The 18,871-nt window shown below is 43.2% G+C and overlaps 1 protein-coding gene across 1 annotated transcript; it reads right to left on the bottom strand.

Moving 5' to 3' along the window:
• Nucleotides 1-9,793: 9,793 nt before the first annotated feature.
• Nucleotides 9,794-18,063, bottom strand: SNX12 (sorting nexin 12). The gene is made up of 4 exons (XM_059384703.1): nt 17,765-18,063; nt 12,734-12,829; nt 12,049-12,173; nt 9,794-11,650 (listed from the first exon to the last, which is right to left on the bottom strand). The coding sequence occupies exons 1-4, from the start codon at nt 17,927-17,929 to the stop codon at nt 11,548-11,550; spliced, it is 489 nt and encodes a 162-aa protein (XP_059240686.1). The 5' UTR covers nt 17,930-18,063; the 3' UTR covers nt 9,794-11,547.
• Between the last annotated feature and the right edge of the window lie 808 nt (nt 18,064-18,871).

The following is an 18,871-nucleotide window of genomic DNA, read 5'->3' as shown; positions in this document are numbered from 1 at the left end:
TTTCTCTCTGTCAAATAAATAAATAAAATCTTAAAAAAAAAAAAAGAGATAGACTAGGAGAAAATATGTGTAATATGTAAAACAAAAGACTAATATTTTCCTTTTTTAAAGATTTATTTATTTATTTATTTGAGAGAGAGAGCGAGAGAGCAAGAGAGAGAAAGCACACGAGCAGGGGCAGAAGAGGGAGAAGCAGACTCCCCTGCTAATCAGGGAGCCTGACGTGGCAGATGCTTACCTGACTGAGCCATCCAGCATCCCCAAATGACTACTACTTTCCATTAATTATCCTGGCTAAGAGACAACCAACACAGAAAAACAGGTAAAGGATATGAGCAAGCATATTATAGAAAAAACACAAATGGCCGGTAAACATAGGAATGGATGTTCAACTTCTCTATTCATCCGAGTACTAAAAATGAAACAATGAGATTCTATCTCCTACCTACCACATTTGCAAAATTTAAAGTTTGATAACATTTGGTGTTGGGAAGAGTAAGGAGAAATGAGACCTTCCAACCTGCTGGGGAGAACACAAACTAGTACAGCCGTGCTGGAGGGGCACCGGGCAGCACCTACTAGGATCACAAATGCACACAGTTTACGACACCACTCCCAGGCATATGCCCTACAGAAGATGCTCAGATGTTCTCAGAACGTAGTCTATAGTTTCCTGGGGGTTCCCAAGACCCTTTCAAGGGGCCTATGAAATTCAAAACTATCTTCATAATAGTATTAAGATGTTGTTTGCCAGGGTGCCTGGGTGGCTCAGTCGTTAAGTGTCTGCCTTCAGCTCAGGTCATGATCCCTGGGTCCTGGGATAGAGCCCTGCACTGGGCTCCCTGCTTAGCAGGAAGACTGCTTCTCCCTCTCCCGCTCCCCCTGCTTTGTTCCCTCTCTCGCTATGTCATTCTTTGTCAAATAAATAAATAAAATCTTTATATTAAAAAAGGATGTTGTTTGCCTTTTGGAGCTCCTGGGCGGCTCAGGGTGTTAAGCATCTTACTCTTATTCCACCCAGGTCATGATCTCAGGATTGGTGAGATCAGTCTCTGTGCTCAGAAGGGAGTATGTTCAAGATCCCCTCTCCCCACCCCACCCCACCCCTACACTTGCACTCATTCTCCCTCTCTAAAAATAAATAAATAAATTTTTTTTAAAGTTTTTTTTTTTTTTTTTTTTTTTTTTACTGTGTTAACATTTACATGGTTAATGTAAAAGGAAAGATGGGAGGGGGAAAAAAAGCAAGGGTGTATAAAACTGCTCATACCTTAAAGCTCATCAGGAGTGGCACCAAACTGTACTGTGTCACTGTATTTTTTTTCATCATCATACACTCAAGAATATCCTTGATAAAGCAGTAAAAGTTATTAAAATCTCTATGCCTAAATACATGGCTTTCTAATATTCTATATAACACAACAGGAAGTACAGATAAAGCACTTCTGCTGCATACTAGAGTACAAAGTTTGTCCCAAGGAAAAGCACTTGTCAGATTGAGTTGTGAGCTGAAGTCACTTTTTTCATGGAACACCATTTTTCTTGAAATAATGACTGACTGATAAACTATGGCTATTCAGACTTAGATATCTGGTAGGCATTTTCTCAGAAATAAACAAAGCGAGTCTGTCACTTCAAGAAAAACAACTGATAGTATCTGGTGCTAGTGGTAAAATGAACTTGCAAGCAAAAATTAGAACTTTAGAAAACTTGCACCTCCATCACAGGCTTGGCAGTTGTCCAATACTTTTAAGACTTTTCTGATAAGAGCAGTGGTGATAGTAATTAATGTAATTTTTGACACTGTATGATGAATTGTGTCAACATTTGACAGATCTGCATAACTCAGTGAATGAATACTTTCCAAATTACCAATGCATTATGTTATAAAATCCTGCAGAGGTAAAAAAAAAAAACATGTTAAAGTACAAGGCAAACCAATGGATTTTAAATGTAACAAAGTATGAAAAGTTTATTTATATGATTGATATGGTTTCTAAATTCACATTAAAAGTAATCTTTAAGAAACTACCACTTGTTGAGGACTGATGAAAAAAATATCCACAATTACCTGAAAAGGCTATTAAACTGTTCCTTGTCTTTCTAATTACACATCTGTGTGACATATACTTCACTCAAAACATCGTAATAGATCAAATGCAGAAGAAGGTATGAGAACCCAGAGGTCTCCTATTAAGCCTATTAAAGAGACTTACAGAAAATGTAATACAATTTTACTGTTCTAATATTTTCTACTTTGGAGAAGTTATTTTTCATTTTAAAATACATTTATGTTACCAAGTAATGGGTTTACTGCTGTTGTGTTTAATGAATAGTTAATTTTCTTCTTCTAATTTCTAATACATTAAATAGTGGTAGATATAAACCTACACGAACAAGTTGTCTTAGGAGTGTAAAGGGGTCCTGAGATCCAAAAGTTTGAGAACCACTGCCCTAGAGAAACTCTAGAGTTGTGATCAGGAATGTTCACAGTAGTAAAACTCATAAAAGCAAGAAACTGGAAAAATCTAGCAGTCTATCAATAAGGAAGGGCTAAATAAGCCAGTTTATAGCCATACTATGGCATATTATGCCGCTTAAAAATGAAGTAAACTTAGATGCAGTGAAATAAAAATGTTTCCCAAATATTTAACTAAAAATTTGCAGGATATGTACAGTATGGTATAGGTTTTGTAGAAATGAAACCACAACACAATGTGTTTTCCTAACAAATAAACAACTAAGACCTGGAAAGCTACCAGGATACACAGCAAACTTTGAAGAGCATCTCCCTTTCGGGAGGGAAAGGAAGACTAGCATTGTGGGTAATGACCAAAGTATACTTCAGCCCCATCCATGTGTCATGTTTTGAGAGGTTTGTTGTTGTTGTTAACAAGGAGACTGTACTAATGCAATTAAAAATAAGGAAAAGGTGAATAAAGAAAACGGGTCAAGCTCAGACATTAAGGAAGGGGGCCTGCTTTGAGTCCAGGCTGAGAGGACCCAGTGTATTTGCTGCAGCGCTTCTGTAGCTGTGGAGTCTAGGAAGGAGCCACGAGGGGTGAAATCAGGCGACCGACGGTATGGTTGGCTGAAATGGTGATGGTCACCAGGATGGCACAACTTTCTGGGTCAGACACCTCCCACTTCCTCCCTGGGATTTAATACAAAGAAGGCCTTCACGGCCGCAGAGGTCAGCCTTTCCTGCTTCCGCCATCATGAATCTTGCCCCGATGCCTGCCAGTTCTTACCCTATTCCCGGCCCCCCCAATCCCATTTCCCCCGGCCCTAGGACCTCGGCGGCCACATCCGAGGAAGAGCTCTGGGCAGGCTACGCTAACTGCAGCCTGAATCGCCGCGGCACACCCGAAGACACTGTGACACCAAAAGCGTGACCGAGGGACAGGAGGCGAAGGGTAGCCATGGCTACGTTGCAGGAGTACGCTGTTACCAAACAAGCCACAGGATCTCCGAGACAACCTGCGGACTCTTCCAGGTGCTCTTGGGCAGGCCTCGCTTTCGAAAGCAGCGCCGCGGCGCTCCCATTGGTCTTCCATTCCAGCCCAAACAAGCCGCTCTCCCTATGGCCCGCCCCTCAGCGAAGAGGCCAATCAGAGGAGTGTTTTGTTTCCCATTGCATAAGACCAATTAAAAGCTTGTTCACTTCTGACTGACGTGTTGGAGAGCCAACCAGAGGAGCCGAGGCCTGGCAATTCCGCCTCCTTCTGCAGTCATCATCTCGATCTAGGGCCTTGTCCTTGTGTTGTCGGTGGCTGGAATCTAAGGTTTGGATCTGAGAGAAATAAGCGAAAAGGAGGCCCACGCTGGAGAAATGGTGGCCCAAGAGGCAAAGTACTACTTCTCAGAGTCTGGTTGGCTCTGAGGTCCAATGATTTTGTAGCTGAGGTGTCAATGCTACTCTGTGGTTGGCCTCGAGTAGCGCGCACCTGAGGAAAGTATCAGTGGAGAGAGGGCCTCAGACACTGTTGCTTTACAGCCACGCTAACTGCTCCACTTATCCCCCGAGGTGGGATAGTGGGAAGAATCCTAGGAACATCCGGGCCTTTAATTAAGTGATGGTTTATCTACCGTGAGGAGTGTTGGGGATGTTCAATTAGCAGCAATAAACACTGCTTCTAGAATGACTAAAATAAAAATTTGCGGGGAAATTTTAAAAAACCCGACAGCGGTATCATTACAACTAAAGGTATTATTAAATGCTAATGCTAATAAAAACTAACAAATACCATTTCCACCAAATACTTTGAATAATTATCAGTTGTTTAATATTGTACCATTTTGGGCAAAGAAACTGTTGCAGCGCGGAATGGCAATTTTTCCACTTTTGGTAAGAAAACAAGACATTTTCATTTGCTATAAGCAGGAGCCTAAACTGCACACTTTAAGAGGGTGACTTACTTAATAGTACCTATCAAAATGTATTACACAACCTTTGATCCAGCAATTCCTTCTCTCAAAATCTATCCTACAGAAATACCTAAACACATGAGCAAGTTATATGTAGCATTACTTGTAACACTGAAAGATTGGAGACAAACTGGAATCACTACATCGTTTTACAGCCATACCATGAAATGTTATGCCTCCATTTTAAAAAATGAGTTAAGTGGGGCGCCTGGGTGGCTCAGTGGGTTAAGGCCTCTGCCTTTGGCTCAGGTCATGATCCCAGGGTCCTGGGATCAAGCCCCCCTCAGGCTCTCTTCTCAGCAGGGAGCCTGCTTCCTCCTCTCTCTGCCTGCCTCTCTGCCTACTTCTGATCTCTCTCTGTGTCAAATAAATAAATAAAATCTTTAAAAAAAATGAGTTGTTTCCATATACTAATGTTAAAGGAAGTCCATAGTACATTGCAAAGTATAAAAATTAAGTTGCAAAATAGTGCACATAATACCCCATTTTGTTAAAAAAAAACACCTACATACAAGTGTGTGGGTATTCATACATGAACACGTGTAAATGAGTATGTGCATATTCATATATACACATATATATATTCACATACACATATCTATGCATAGAAAAAGTTCTGGGAAGACACATACCAAATTAAGTTATTCTTGGAGAATGGGCACAGGGAGAGGGAATAAACACAAACATACACATTTACGTTCTGTTTGAATTTTGTCAACTAGCATTAACTACTTTTGAATTTTTATCACCACAATAAAACAGTTTAACAAAATAGGCATTTTTGTAATATGGACAATCAGCAAAACTATCATTTCTCCATTTTAAAAAAGATTTTATTTCTTTATTTGACAGGTCACAAGTAGGCAGAGAGGCAGGCAGGAGCAGGCAGCTCCGTTTTGGGGCTCGATCCCAAGACCCTGGGATCATGACCTGAGCCAAAGGCAGAGGCTTTAACCCACTGAGCCACCCAGGTGCCCCTCATTTCTACATTTTAAATAAGAATAATTCCAGACAGGAATGAGGTGACTATTTCATTCAAAAATTTCAGCTGGAGGCGCCTGGGTGGCTCAGTGGGTTGGGCCGCTGCCTTCGGCTGGGGTCATGGTCTCGGGGTCCTGGGATCAAGTCCCGCGTCGGGCTCTCTGCTCGGCGGGGAGCCTGCTTCCCTCTCTCTCTCTGCCTGCCTCTCTGTCTACTTGTGATCTCTCTCTGTCAAGTAAATAAATAAAATCTTTAAAAAAAAATTTTCAGCTGGAAGACCTAGGGCAAAATTAGGATAACTAAATCAATTCAACACTGAGCTTCAGTGTGGTACTCATGACTTGATACAATAGGATGTGGGCAAGCAAAATCTAATCAGGACAAGTGAAGAGTCATTCATTTCTGGGAGAGAAAACTGCACTATGGCAAACGCCATCCAATGGGAAAAAACTCTGCTTTCACCTTTTTGGTAGCATCACCTCCAGGGTTTACTCAGCTCCTTAGGGCAAGGGTTGAAAATCATAAGAATTAGAGATTTAAGATACCTCAGATATCATTCAGTCAAGTCCCCTCATTTTACAGTTGAGAAAACAGGCCCAGATAGGTGAAGCAATCTGCCTGTAGGTGCTATAACCAGCTAAATAGCACAGCCAGCTCTGGAATCCAGATTTCTATTCCAGGCCTACTATTCCTTTCTAATTCTTAGATCTTCCTCAGTCTTCTTTCTGATGACATGTTAGGAAATATTTTAAAGTCTTATGAATATTAGACTCCCCTATATTCAAATTATAGAATAAAATGCATAGCAAAAGAAAAAGCTATTAGCACAGATGATCAAAAGTTGGCTGTATTTGGATAAAAAACATTATTTGTAAAATACTATTTTCTTGAAAAGTAATATATAAATTTTTGTGCCTCTAACTATATTTTACAGTTCACTTAAGAACTATTGTTTTGGGGTGCCTGGATGTCTCAGTTGGTTAATCATCTGCCTTTGGCTCAGGTCATGATCCTCAGTCCAGGGATGGAGCCCAACATGGTGGGAGGGTTGCTGGCTCAGCAGGGAGTCTGCTTCTGCCTCTCCTCTGCCCCTCCCACCAGCTCATGCTCTGTCTCTAGTGCTCTCTTTCAACTAAATTAAATATTTCTTTAAAAAAAAAAAACTATTGTTGGAGCGCCTAGATGGCTCAGTGGGTTAAGCCTCCGCCTTGGGCTCAGGTTACAATCTCAGGGTCTAGGGATTGAGTCCCCCATTGGGCTCTCTGCTCAACAGGGAGCCTGCTTCCCCTTTCTCTCTGCCTGCCTCTCTGCCTACTTATGATCTCTCTTTGTCAAACAAATAAATAAAATCTTAAAAAAAAAAAAAAAACTACTTGGCGCCTGGGTGGCTCAGTCATAAGCGTCTGCCTTCGGCTCAGGTCATGATCCCAGAGTCCTGGGATCCAAGCCCATATCTGGCTCCCTGCTAGGCGGGAAGCCTGCTTCTCCCTCTCCCACTCCCCCTGCTTGTGTTTCCTCTCTGTCTCTCTGTCAAATAAATAAAATCTTTAAAACAAAACAAAAAACACTCCTGTTTTACCTAATTTCTCATTGATCTTCAACTGGAAGTGCCTCTTAATCCTTTACCTTCAGCTTCTCTAGATCATGGAGATGACGATCTATATACATTTAAAACCACTGCAGGAAACACCTAAAGAAAACCTGCTGTAATTGAAAGAATCCTTTGTTCTGTGTAATGTTAATAATTACCCCAATTTGTTCTGTAAGGAATGAGTTTTCTGTTCCTTAAGAGGATGGGTGTAAGGGTGGATAGATAGATAGGCAGGAGCGAGAGAGAAAATTAAAATAGGGAACAATAATTTCTTTAGACAAGGAAGGCAAAACAAAAGATAGGAGGAATGAAAGGTGGTGGGTGGTCGGGAAGGGAGCGGCAGAGAACCACAAGCTAAATTAGTCACAAAGTGTTTATATTTTAAAAGTAAACTTGAATACTGCGATTTTTAAATGGACTAACAACCACCTAACCTGCAGGCTATAATTAAAGTGGTGTCCAGTTTTAGACGCTATGACTTAGGAATATGTAAGGACCTTGGAGAGATTTCAGAATAATAAAGGTAAAAGGGTAAAAAAATGAGCCAAGTGAGGAAAAATTAGAATTGTTATTGTGTCTAAGAAGAGAAGACCAGGGATGACTCAAAAGTCCTCAGGATATGAAGAAATACCCATTTCAGTGAACAGTTGGTCTGCACTTACACAGCAGAAATTTTACTTAAATTATGACAGTACGTATTTGAAGACAGAAGTGTCTCACCTAGGGTGTCTTACTAAACAAAAACTCCAGTGAAGCCTGAATGCTGTTCACCTCTCTCACCCTTTACTAGCTCAACTCCTCATCTCTAAGAATGGGTCAAAGGGTAGATCAGGGTAGATGTCAAAGGGCATCTCCAGAATGTGAAGATTTAGACTACTATGTTTAAAATTTTTTGTTAGCCTCTGACCCCAGGACCCAGTGTAAGCTTGAGCTGCTTCTGTGGTATGGATAAAAGGGATTAATTAGTAATAAATACCTAGGTACATACATAATTTGAATTCCTTATAGAAGAATGCTTCTCCTCAGTGTTGATGGGTAAGAGGGCTTGGATTTGGGGTTCTTTCGGGACCCAGTTACTGTACTAACATGACCCACTTGACTCCAAAGAGGGAATTTACCTGACTTGATATTAAAAAGAAAAAGAAAAACTGGACAACTAGAAAAAGAAAAACTGGACCTCTAATTTTGCTCTAGCATTTTGTCTTAAACATCTCCTGCAATAATGAATAGGCATAGAGTCTGTGAATAAAGAGAATGTAATCATGTTTTACTTGTACCACAATCACCCCACCCCACCCCAGTCCAGCTTTTAGCATAAGGCTGGGCACACAGAAGGCTAAGAATTGGTGCTTGTTAAATGAATACCACGTGTCCAAAATTTTGATATTTTATCCTATAGTTGCTTTTTCCTATAAAATTTTGATATTTTATCCTATAGTTGCTTTTTCTAGTTATTCTCTAATTCATTCTTCAACGCCACGACCTGTGAAGGTTGCACTCTTCCTCTTATCTCAGAGAAACTTGTAATCTTCCCCGTCCCCTCAGATATCTTTAGTCATCTAATTCCTGAACTACCAAAACCTCTTAACTTCCTCAATTTAACCCCCACTCTTCTACTTAAACCCAAGTACACGGCTGTCACCTTAATTCATAGTGTTTTGACCACATCACTTTCTACACCTTCTTTTCATGCTCAACTACATGATTAAAACTAGCTTTGACTTCCCAAATAACAAGACTCCTACACTCCTCTTATTCCAAGCCTTTACTAAAACCCACTTTGTGTAGGAAGCCATTTCAGAACACATCGGTCAGATGAAAATACCCACCGATTGAAAATTCTTAGAGTTAAGAAAAAAAAAGTTCTCAAAGTTCATTCACCTCTCTGCCCGCATCACATCTATTTGAAAGAAAATACTCTCAGGGTGCCTGGGTGACTCAGGCGATTAAGCATCTGCCTTGGGCTGAGGTTGTGATCCCAGGGTTCCGGGATGGAGCCCCACATCACATCATCATCATCATCGGGACTCCCTGCTCAGCGGGGAGTCTGCTTCTCCCTCTCCCTCTGCCCCTCCCCTCAACTCCTATTCTCTCTCACTCACTCTGCTCTCTCAAATAAATAAGTAAAAAATCTTGGGGCACCTGGGTGGCTCAGTGGGTTAAAGCCTCTGCCTTCGGCTCAGGTCATGATCCCAAGGTCCTGGGATCGGGCCCCACATCGGGCTCTCTGCTCAGTGGAAAGCCTGCTTCCTCCTCTCTCTCTGCCTGCCTCTCTGCCTACTTGTGATCTCTGTCTGTCCAATTAAAAAAAAAGCCTTAAGTAAAAAATCTTAAAAAAAAGAGAATATACCTCAACTGAGGTATAAAACCTATGAAAGAAATAGTGTTCATAGATGGTATGTTGGAGGATGAGCGCATGCAAACACGTGTTTATGTACACACACAGCATATGCATATATATGTATTCACACACATACTACATTCTGCCCAAATTAGCAGAAACCCATGAGCTTAAAAACCAAATCTGCTAAATCTGACCCAAACCACAGGTATTAAGCCCTATGGCTACTTCCTATAAGCAGCTGCATTACTTCTGTGACCAAGTCAACTGAGAGTTGCAAGGATAGGTAAATATCGCTACAGGCAGCTAGAATCTGTTTTTCTTTTTCTTTTTTTTTTTTTTTAACTTAAATGTAAAACTTATCACCTCAGGACACTGACCATGTTGTAAGATTTCTGCACAATACTAAGAACATACTAGACACTAAAAAAATACTATATTTACAACTTAAGCAGGAAAACAGAGGCTTGCTTCACAGTGGTTTAATATGAACAGTTGAATATGACATTGTCTGACAGAAGAATGAACAGTATGCTGAATAAAAGCCCCGAGTCAGGATATATACACAGCAGAAATGGGGCCTCAGGCTTTCAGCATTTGTGCACAATGAAGGAATAACTCTTAAAAAAGTCAGTAACAGAGGATACAAATCAAAAAGGCAGCGACAACACCAACATTGGGGAGGTGGGAAAGGGAGCAGAGCCTCTCTCTAGGGGCTGCTCAGCCCCTGGTACAGGCTCAGCAGCTGGAGAGCTGATCTGCCTCAGGGAACTTCAACATTCAGAAGGACTCCAAATCCCATGTCAAAATGCAAGCTTAATCTCTCTGACCAGGGTCTTGTCAGACTCCATAACCTTTTCCCCAAGACCCTGTATAGAGAACTCCAATCCTTCCATGATGGAGAGTCTAAGCAATGTCCCCACTTTTGACATGACAGCAGTTAACTTGCTCCCATCCTACCACTGGAGATGGATATCAAGCCCCAGCAAACAAACCACTATCTTCCAAACAGAAGCCCAGGAAAGCCGCTTCAGACTCTCAGATTTGGGACATCGATACCCAGCTGCTATCGCTAGCTCAGATTCTGGGGAGAAAGCTGGAGTTCCACGGGCAAGGAGTGCAGGCAGTTCAATAACCCTGTGACCAAGCTGTGGAGGGCAGTGACAACTCTTGCCCCTGAGCCCCATTCAACAGCTCAAAGTGCTTAGAAGTCAGAGACTGTGTGGTTTGTTCATGTGCTTCTGCCTTATGGCAGCGCTAAATGGGATGGGGGGGGGAGGGAGAATGGAACGGGGAGGGTAGTAATGCCCTTCCCCACCGCTGGGAGGTACCTAGAAAATGATCCACTCCCACCCGTTAGGGAGTTACCTGGCAGTGGTGAGTTGCCCCCACCCCTCAAGCCACCAAACCTGCAAAGCCAACCTATAAGGTAGCAAGGGCTTGGGGAGGGAGAACTGCTGGCCCACATTGACTCACCTGCTGATGAGCAGAACAGGCAGCCAGAGTGGGGAGCCACAAAAGAGAGGGGCTAGACAACAAGAGTTCTCCTACTGCCCTATGGCTTTCTTCTGACTCTGAAGCAGCCATGATGAAGGGCCCAGAACACCCACACACCTTGCTCCACACAACAGACTGCTTAGACTCTAGGAGGATTTACTGCCATGGAAAGCAACGAGGGAGAGAGAAAGAAACAAAAGAAACTGTTAAGAAAACTGGGAGCAGGCCTAGAGAAAACAAGGAGAACGTCTGAGTCTCTACCACCTTCCCAAAAAGGAAAAAGTTCATGCAGGTAGGAAATGCAGGGCTGTCCCTGCTCAGTGTTCCTGGTTAAACCTAAGAGTAAGAAAATCCCCTGGACTTGCAGCATCAGTATGTGTCCAAGTGCCCCACCAGCACAAGACCCACCCCCCCCATAAGATTAGCCTTCTGGCATGGGTAAATGCCCAAGAAATTACCTTCCAGTCCAATCCCCCCACCCGCACCCCAAGCAAAGGGCATCTGCCTGTGGTTCCCACCTCTCCTTAGAGAAGAGGATCCTAGCAGAGTGCCCATGGTGTAGTCAGGTACCAAGGAACACAATGCCAGCCAGTCTATTGGGCCAAGGGATGGGCAGTCAACTTCAGATCAAAGAGAGAGAGAGAGGCTTAGTGTAAAAACCAATGTCATTTTCAGCAGGAAAGTAGAGGGCAAGTGGTGAGAGGGGCTCCTACTGGCGCACCTTCCCAGGGACGTAGTTTCTGTCAATTGCCTCCTCCTGCAGGAACATGTGTAGGCAGCGTTCGTTCTGAGCCAGTGGGTGCCCAGCAATTCTATAAAGAGACCAAGATGGTTATCAGTAGTATTTGGGATCAGAGAGAAGTCTCGAAGCAATGGGGGCGTAGACAGGGGAGGAAGGGCCAGGTCAGCTCTTCCAGAGGTTCAAGCAACTAGAGGACAGCAACAGGGCACCATTCCAACACCAACATTACTGAGGAGAAGCAGGGGAGAAGGGTACGGTAGGGGGAAATTGCCGAACACAGCCAACATGCGATGCTTTCCCAGGCCGCAAGGCATGGGATCAGAATGCTGCTCAGTGGAATTGAGTTTTACTGTCCAGTAGGCTCACAGCACAGCTGGCATCACATCTCACTCCAAAAGAGACAGACAAAAGCACAGAAAGACAGTGATGGCAAAAGCAGCAAGAAGAGTCCCCAGGGACTTGGCTTACTTATTAATAAACTGTTCGAGGCCCTGCCTCCTTTCTTCAATGAAGGACTCCTCAAAGATCCCCTCATCTCCTCGAAAAGGGAGCTGCCGCTTCAAGGCTTTCCCAGGCAGTGGTGGTACTACAATCTGCAGGCAGATGCAAAATCGCAGCCACGTGAGAGAGGGTGAAGAGGGAATGAGAGGGTAAACCACTATATAACCCATTTTCCATCAGGGAGGGCCTGTCTTCTCCCACTGCCAGCAACCTGCACGAACTGAGGCCATAAGGACAGTGAAGCTGACTCAGGTCAAAAGGAAACCCAAACGATTCTATGGAAGGACAGGTTTCCCACCTCAAAAGCAAAGGAAATGAACCCCAAATATTCCCCACTTTCTTTCACAATCCACCAGTATCCAGTAGCTAGGCCTTTCCTAACACTATACTTTATGGTTCCAGCACCCAGAGGAGGTAAGTTGTATGACTTACACTAGCCACAAATTCAAGTGATCCTTTTTCTTTAAAATTTGTCCTGAAACTTAACACTTTCAGGTTTCCAAGAGTATCACCCAGATCCAGTGTTTTGGGATTGGCTAGTGCTCAGCGATTCCACTGCCTTTGACATTATATATAGATTATGATCTTATGCCCTCTCAGCCCATGCCGATCTCCTTCTCCAAGGATGCCACAACAGGGAATGGGGTCATACCTTACTATCTCGCTCCAGCTCATTTTTTAGCCACTCAAAGTCACTGTAGCGCCGCCGGACACAGGACTCCTTCAGCTTGAAGATGGGTAGGTTTGTCTATAGGGAAGGAAAAGTGAGAGAAGAGAGATGGTAACTCATGTTCAGCTGGTGGAAGCCACCTGTCAGAACCACTTTGACAGGTCCCAATGATCAGAACCACTTTGACAGGTCCCAATGAAGAGATAACTCCTGTGAACCGCGTTCCTAGAACTCCTTTGAAATACCACCAGGTAAATACCAATCCTTACCACATCCAGCCTTGTCACAGTTGGTGATTAGAAGTCCCTTGTTGCTTAGAATTTATCCTATAAATAGATTTGAAGTTGTACGCAAATATGTATCCACAAGGGGTTTCACTGTACTTTATTTATATAATTAATCAATGTCCATCAATAGGTAATTGGTTAAATAAATTATGATATGCCTATACAGTGGAACTGTTGTACAGCTATGAAAAGACTGTGAAATATATTAGCCAGTCTGGAAACATATTAAGCATTAAAAATCAAGGTACAGAATAGTACATACAGCTTGCCTCTATTTTTTTTTCTGCTTGGTTTTAAAAAGGGATATGTATATTTACCCAAAGAAAATAAAAACACTAATTCAAAAAATGTATGCACCCCTTCATTTACTGAAGCATTACTTACAATAGCCAAAATAAGGAAGCAACCCAAGTGTCCATCAAAAGATGAATGGATAAAGATGTGCTACACACACACACACACACATACACACACACACTACTACTCAGCCATAAAAACGATGAGATCTTGCCACTTGCAGCAACATGGATAGACCTAGAGGGTATTACGCTCAGTGAAATGAGTCGGACAGAGAAAGACAAATACCATTTAATTCATTTATATGTGTAATCTAAACAACAAAACAAAAGGCAGAAACAAGAGAAAAGCACCTCCAAGGTATGCCTTCCTCAGCTTTTCCCATCCAAATTCTCTCCATTCTACAAGTCCCAGATCAAGACCCATTTCACCTAGGAAATCTTTCCTGAGAACAGCTTAATTTACTGGTCTCCCTCTCCTCTACACTCCTATGACATTTATATAAGTAGTGCCTGATGCACTATTGTTTTATGCATCATGTTAGTTTTGCTACTTAACTAAACTCTAATCTCACTGAAATCAGGAGCTGTGACTACTTTTGTATTGCCCTAAATGCAGACTGTGCAAGTTACTCAGTAATTACTCTATTGATTACTAGAGGCCCTATGTATCTGTTTACCCTCCTGTCTAGAAAGTAAGCAGAAGTAGCAATCACATTAAGTTGCCTTATCATCACCTGCTCCCTGACATAAATCAGCATATTCCCACATCTTATTCATTGCTAATTTTCCCAAGGCTCTAATGGCAACATGAACTACCAACAAACAAAAAGCCCTGATCCTCACCTCCTGTCTACAAATTCTAAATAGAAATGGCCAACCACATGTATTAATACTGACTATATTTCCCACCAGCCAATTTGTATCGGCAGATGGAAATAAAAAGAACTAGGTTCTCTCATTTCTCTACAACTGCCTCAGGGCAGGAAAAGAGTATCTTTGAGCTATGCTAGTGCTTCACATAGTCCTCACTACATCATGCTTTTGTAGTCCTCATGTCTGGAAATTGTCTTTTCAGGGTCCAGTTCTAGGTAGAGGTAATCAAAAGCTAAATAACTAACCAACTTCTATTAGTTACAACTCTACCCAAGATCAAGTCCCAGGATTTCAGTAAGTTGAAGGAGAGTGAGATACAATTAAGTATTTTATTACAATCTATTCTTTAGGAGAATTTAAAAAAAACCTGGAAACAGTGGTTTCTTTAGAAAAAAGGAACCTCTGGAGGGGCAGAGGAAGAGAGGAAGGCTTAGTTTTTACAGTATATCTTTTTTGGTATCTTTTGAATTTCATACCATGTGCATGTATGAACCATTCAAAATAAACCATTATAGAGAGCATTCTCAGAATCCTGCAAGAAATCTGCATGGGTATTAAATCATCACATGGTACACCTTAAACTTATACAATATTTTATGTCAATAACTTCTCAATAAAGCTGGGGGGATAGCATCATCCTGCAAGAAAAAAAAAAAAGTGCTTTGGTATCACGTGATTCTAGGTTTCCACCAGACTTCATTACAAATACCGTGATCCCCAAATGGTAGAACCTTAACTAGTACAGAAGCCAACAGAAGGACCGAAGAAAAGAGGAAAAATGCTGAGTAGATTCTTCCAAGATACAGTGAAACCACCCACTGCCATTTTGTGGACTTCCTCCTTTGACTCACAAAAATCCTATTCTTCCCCTAGACCCACAGGATGATGACAATAATGACCTTTTATCTCAGCACCTAGCCATCTAAGGAAGGGGCTAGTGTGTACTAAGTAAGTCTCCCAGGCCCAACCTATAAATCATATGAGGTAGAGAGGATTGTGTAGTACAGTCCTTTAGCACTGATCAACACAAAGTCAAGGAAAAGGAGAGAAAGAAACAAAGTTCAAGTCCATAGGGCAGCTGACATTTGAAAGTTCCACACACATCATGTGAAGCCACCAGGAAACCTCTCCAGACTCCTCATTTCTTGGGAGGGTAGGAGGGGGGAATTATTTCCTGAGCAAAATAAGAGAACAGCTCCAGAAATATTTAACTATTATACAAAGAAGGAAAAAAAGTCAGTGCCATCTGTTTCTACCATACACAATGCCTAACTCCCAAAGCCCATTCTTTGAGTCTCATGCTTCCTATAATGCCTACTATGATGGAACACCTAAAATGGCAATTAAAAACCAGTTATTTCAACTTTTCTCCAAAATGAATTCAGTTAAAAAGCCTAGATAGCCAAACAAATTAACATAAACAATACAAAATAACTCAAACCCACAGAACTAGGAACTGCCATCAACCCTATCATCATTGTACAAGTAAAAACTGTGAAAAGGACAGATTATAAGCTTAATGGGTAAAAAAAAAAAATTGCACACTACTGTTTTGCAACTAAGCACTGCCAAAGAGACTAAAGTGTAGGGGAAAGAGTATGATGAGCTTTGGGGTCAGACAGACATGGGTTCAAATCCCAGCCTCACTTATTTGCTATAGGTACTTGGGAAAGTTACTAAAACTGCATTCCTCCTCAGTTTCCTACCTGTAAAATGTCGTTTTTTCTAAGAGTAAAACCTGGTTCAGTGCCTGGCACATAATAGGCACTACATGAACAGTCTGTGTTGTTATTAGAATGCCTTAAGAAAAGAGCTATTTCAGGGCGCCTGGGTGGCTCTGTTGGTTAAGTGTCCGATTCTTGGCTTTGGCTCAGGTCATGATCTCAGGGTCTTGAGATCAAGCCCCAGGTTGGGCTCCACAATCAGCGTGGAATCTGCTTGGGACTCTCTTCCTTTCCCTCTTCCCCTCCCCACTGGGCACCCACATGTGCATCTCTCTCTCTCTCTCTCTCAGATAAATAAATCTAAATAAAGAAAGCTATTTCATTCATAGTCCCTAAGACTCTTGGGTAATGCATGGAGACATTGTCTCTAAAATCCCACAGTAGAGAATCCTTACACTGAACAGTTATGCCCAGGCTTCCTCAGGTCATTAAGTTTTCTACTACTAATAGTTTCCAGCTTTTATTATATTTTCAGGGATCTCACTTCCATTCTTCCCCAAATATAGATAAAGGCGAGTTTTTCTCAGTTTTTGCTTCGATTTTCTTTCTTCAGTTTGGACTTTGCCAAACTTGGAATTTGGAGATCATCATTTCTCAATTAAATTTCAAAGCCAAGGCAGGAGACACACTCTCTCATTTAATTCATTCATTCATTCAAAAATGAAAACACATACACTCTTTTAGGTCTTCAAATGCTGTTTGAGCAGCATGCTGTCCATAGAGAATATTCTGGCCCTCTAGTCTGAGAAAAAAAAACATAAGGAAAATTAGAAAATGGTTCTCCAACTTTTTTTGCCTGTAACCACTTCAACTGGGCAAAAGAGCCTGCAAACCACTACTGTATCTGCACATTCCATCCTTGCAGTGTGGACTAAGAACTAGAGAATAAAGTCCTCTGCAGTGCTCATTGGAAGAAGCCACTCCTGGGGCAGTCCTGAAATGTCGTATATTACATTAACCACAGACCACGGTCTTAACCCAAAAAGTTAATCTAGAACAGAAAGGGCAAATGGCCATATGTATACAGAAAGCCCAAATGAGAATCAATACTGAAACAAACATCCTGGATACTTCAAATCTAAAGGATCAGCACAGGAGGAGAGCACCAACTGACAATCCACCAATGCCAGTGCAACGCCAGGCTTCACCATGAGACACAGCATGGGGTACCTGAGAAAACTTAAACACAAAACATTTCTCTCCTTCAGATACTAATTCTACACAAGTCTGGGGAGCACTCAAACTCAAAGAGACTCCCTTTATTTCTGCTCTACCAAGCCCACTGTCTCCCTTTCCTGGAGTCTACCTTCCCTTTGATATGGAATTTGCCTAACTCCATCATCTCAGGGAGACCTCATTAGGAGGAAATCGGGCGTCCTGCCCTCCCTCTTCAGACTGACTTCCCACAACCTAGTTCAGTTATGGGACCCAGCGATATATCACCTTGGCTTTCCATCCCCCCAGCCCTCTGCCACTCTTCCTTCCCTCCTTCTGTCGCTACAGTCAGGATTCCTATTTCCTTTTTTTCCTCACTGCAATCTTCTCCATCGTCCCCACCCTATCCAGCCATACTTCACTTCTTGCTCACTAGGTACTTATTTTGCCGCACCCCAGTCCGATGTCCCCCTCAGGAGTTTTCCGTATCCTAGGGCCACAACCTAGTCTGGAGACCTCTCTCCAAACCTAGGAAGCCCCTAACCCCCAAATGACCCCCTCCAAGCGTCTTGGCCCACGTTAGTCGTCCCCATGGCAGCCCCCCTCCGTCCTCCGCGCCCTCCCCGCCCAGCCGCCAGGTCCTCCCTCAGCTGTCTCCCTCACCCCGTGACTCACCCGCATGCGAACCTCATAGGTGGTGAAGCGCGCGCGGCCCACGCCCACCGTCTGTGGATTAAAGATGTCGATCTCCAGGAAGTTACTTGGCGGTCCGTAAGCGTCGGTCAGGTCCTGCGGCTTCGAGTTAAGGCGCCGAGTGTCAGCCACTGCCGTGTCCGACATCTTTCCAAATGAGAGACCGGGACCGGGGAAAGGGGTGGGGGGAACAGAGGCCGGAGGCAGGAGCGCGCACAGCCCCTCCCGTTTGCAAAATAACCAGCCAACCCACAAACGACGGCGCCGCGCACGCGCGCCCACGCACGCACGCACGCACGCACGCGCACGTTCCCTTGGCCTCGGGCCCCGCACCCTGAATAGCGACCACGCTGAGGGCTGTGAGTCCCGGACGTCGGAGACCTCATTCAGGCTTCCGGGCGGTGTTTGCGGCCACCCGGGAACCTGCATTTCTGATACTCGGCACCTTGTATCCTGGGAAGCCCTACAGGCCGAGTCCGCCAATCGCTGCTCCCCAACTCAAGAACTAGGTCTCGTACCGTATATCTATCGGCTGCGGGCACTGCCCCGCAAACTGGGACCTTGCAGTGGTAGGCCGAAGCCCCATGACCTGAATAAGTCAAGGTTTTGCGCGAAAATAGAAGGGTGTTCTCCAGAGGGTGGGGTTCCAACAATAACACTAAGAATCTAGAACGCAGCCCTGCCACTTGGGCCTCTGGTGGTTTCAGTTCGCTCCACATGTAGCAGAGCATTCAGCACTACGGTGCCATGGAAGCACCGAGGGTGGGGTAAATGTGATTGCTTTTTCTCACTTTTCAGGAAAATTGGGGCATATCTTCATCCTCCACTTGTTACCACATAAAGCTAACCCCAGGTGTGCTCAGATATTATATTTCTTAGCAAATTAAGGGCATTTATCTCATACCTCTGTCTCTGCAGAACTCCACAGACTTGACACTGCTCGGAGGTTGCCCAAATGGAGAGAGAACATGTGTCTAAATGAGAAAATATCTATAGACATGTTGGTATTTATGTGACTAATTTACACATAGCCCACATGAAGGGTGGTGATTTTAGGTCATCCTTTCTCTTTCCTGCACCTGTCTCTTC

This window comes from Mustela nigripes, chromosome X (assembly GCF_022355385.1).
Source record: "Mustela nigripes isolate SB6536 chromosome X, MUSNIG.SB6536, whole genome shotgun sequence".
Lineage (NCBI taxonomy): Eukaryota > Metazoa > Chordata > Mammalia > Carnivora > Mustelidae > Mustela > Mustela nigripes.
Note: the sequence above shows the minus strand (reverse complement) of the source record. Positions and strands in the feature narration are given on the sequence as shown.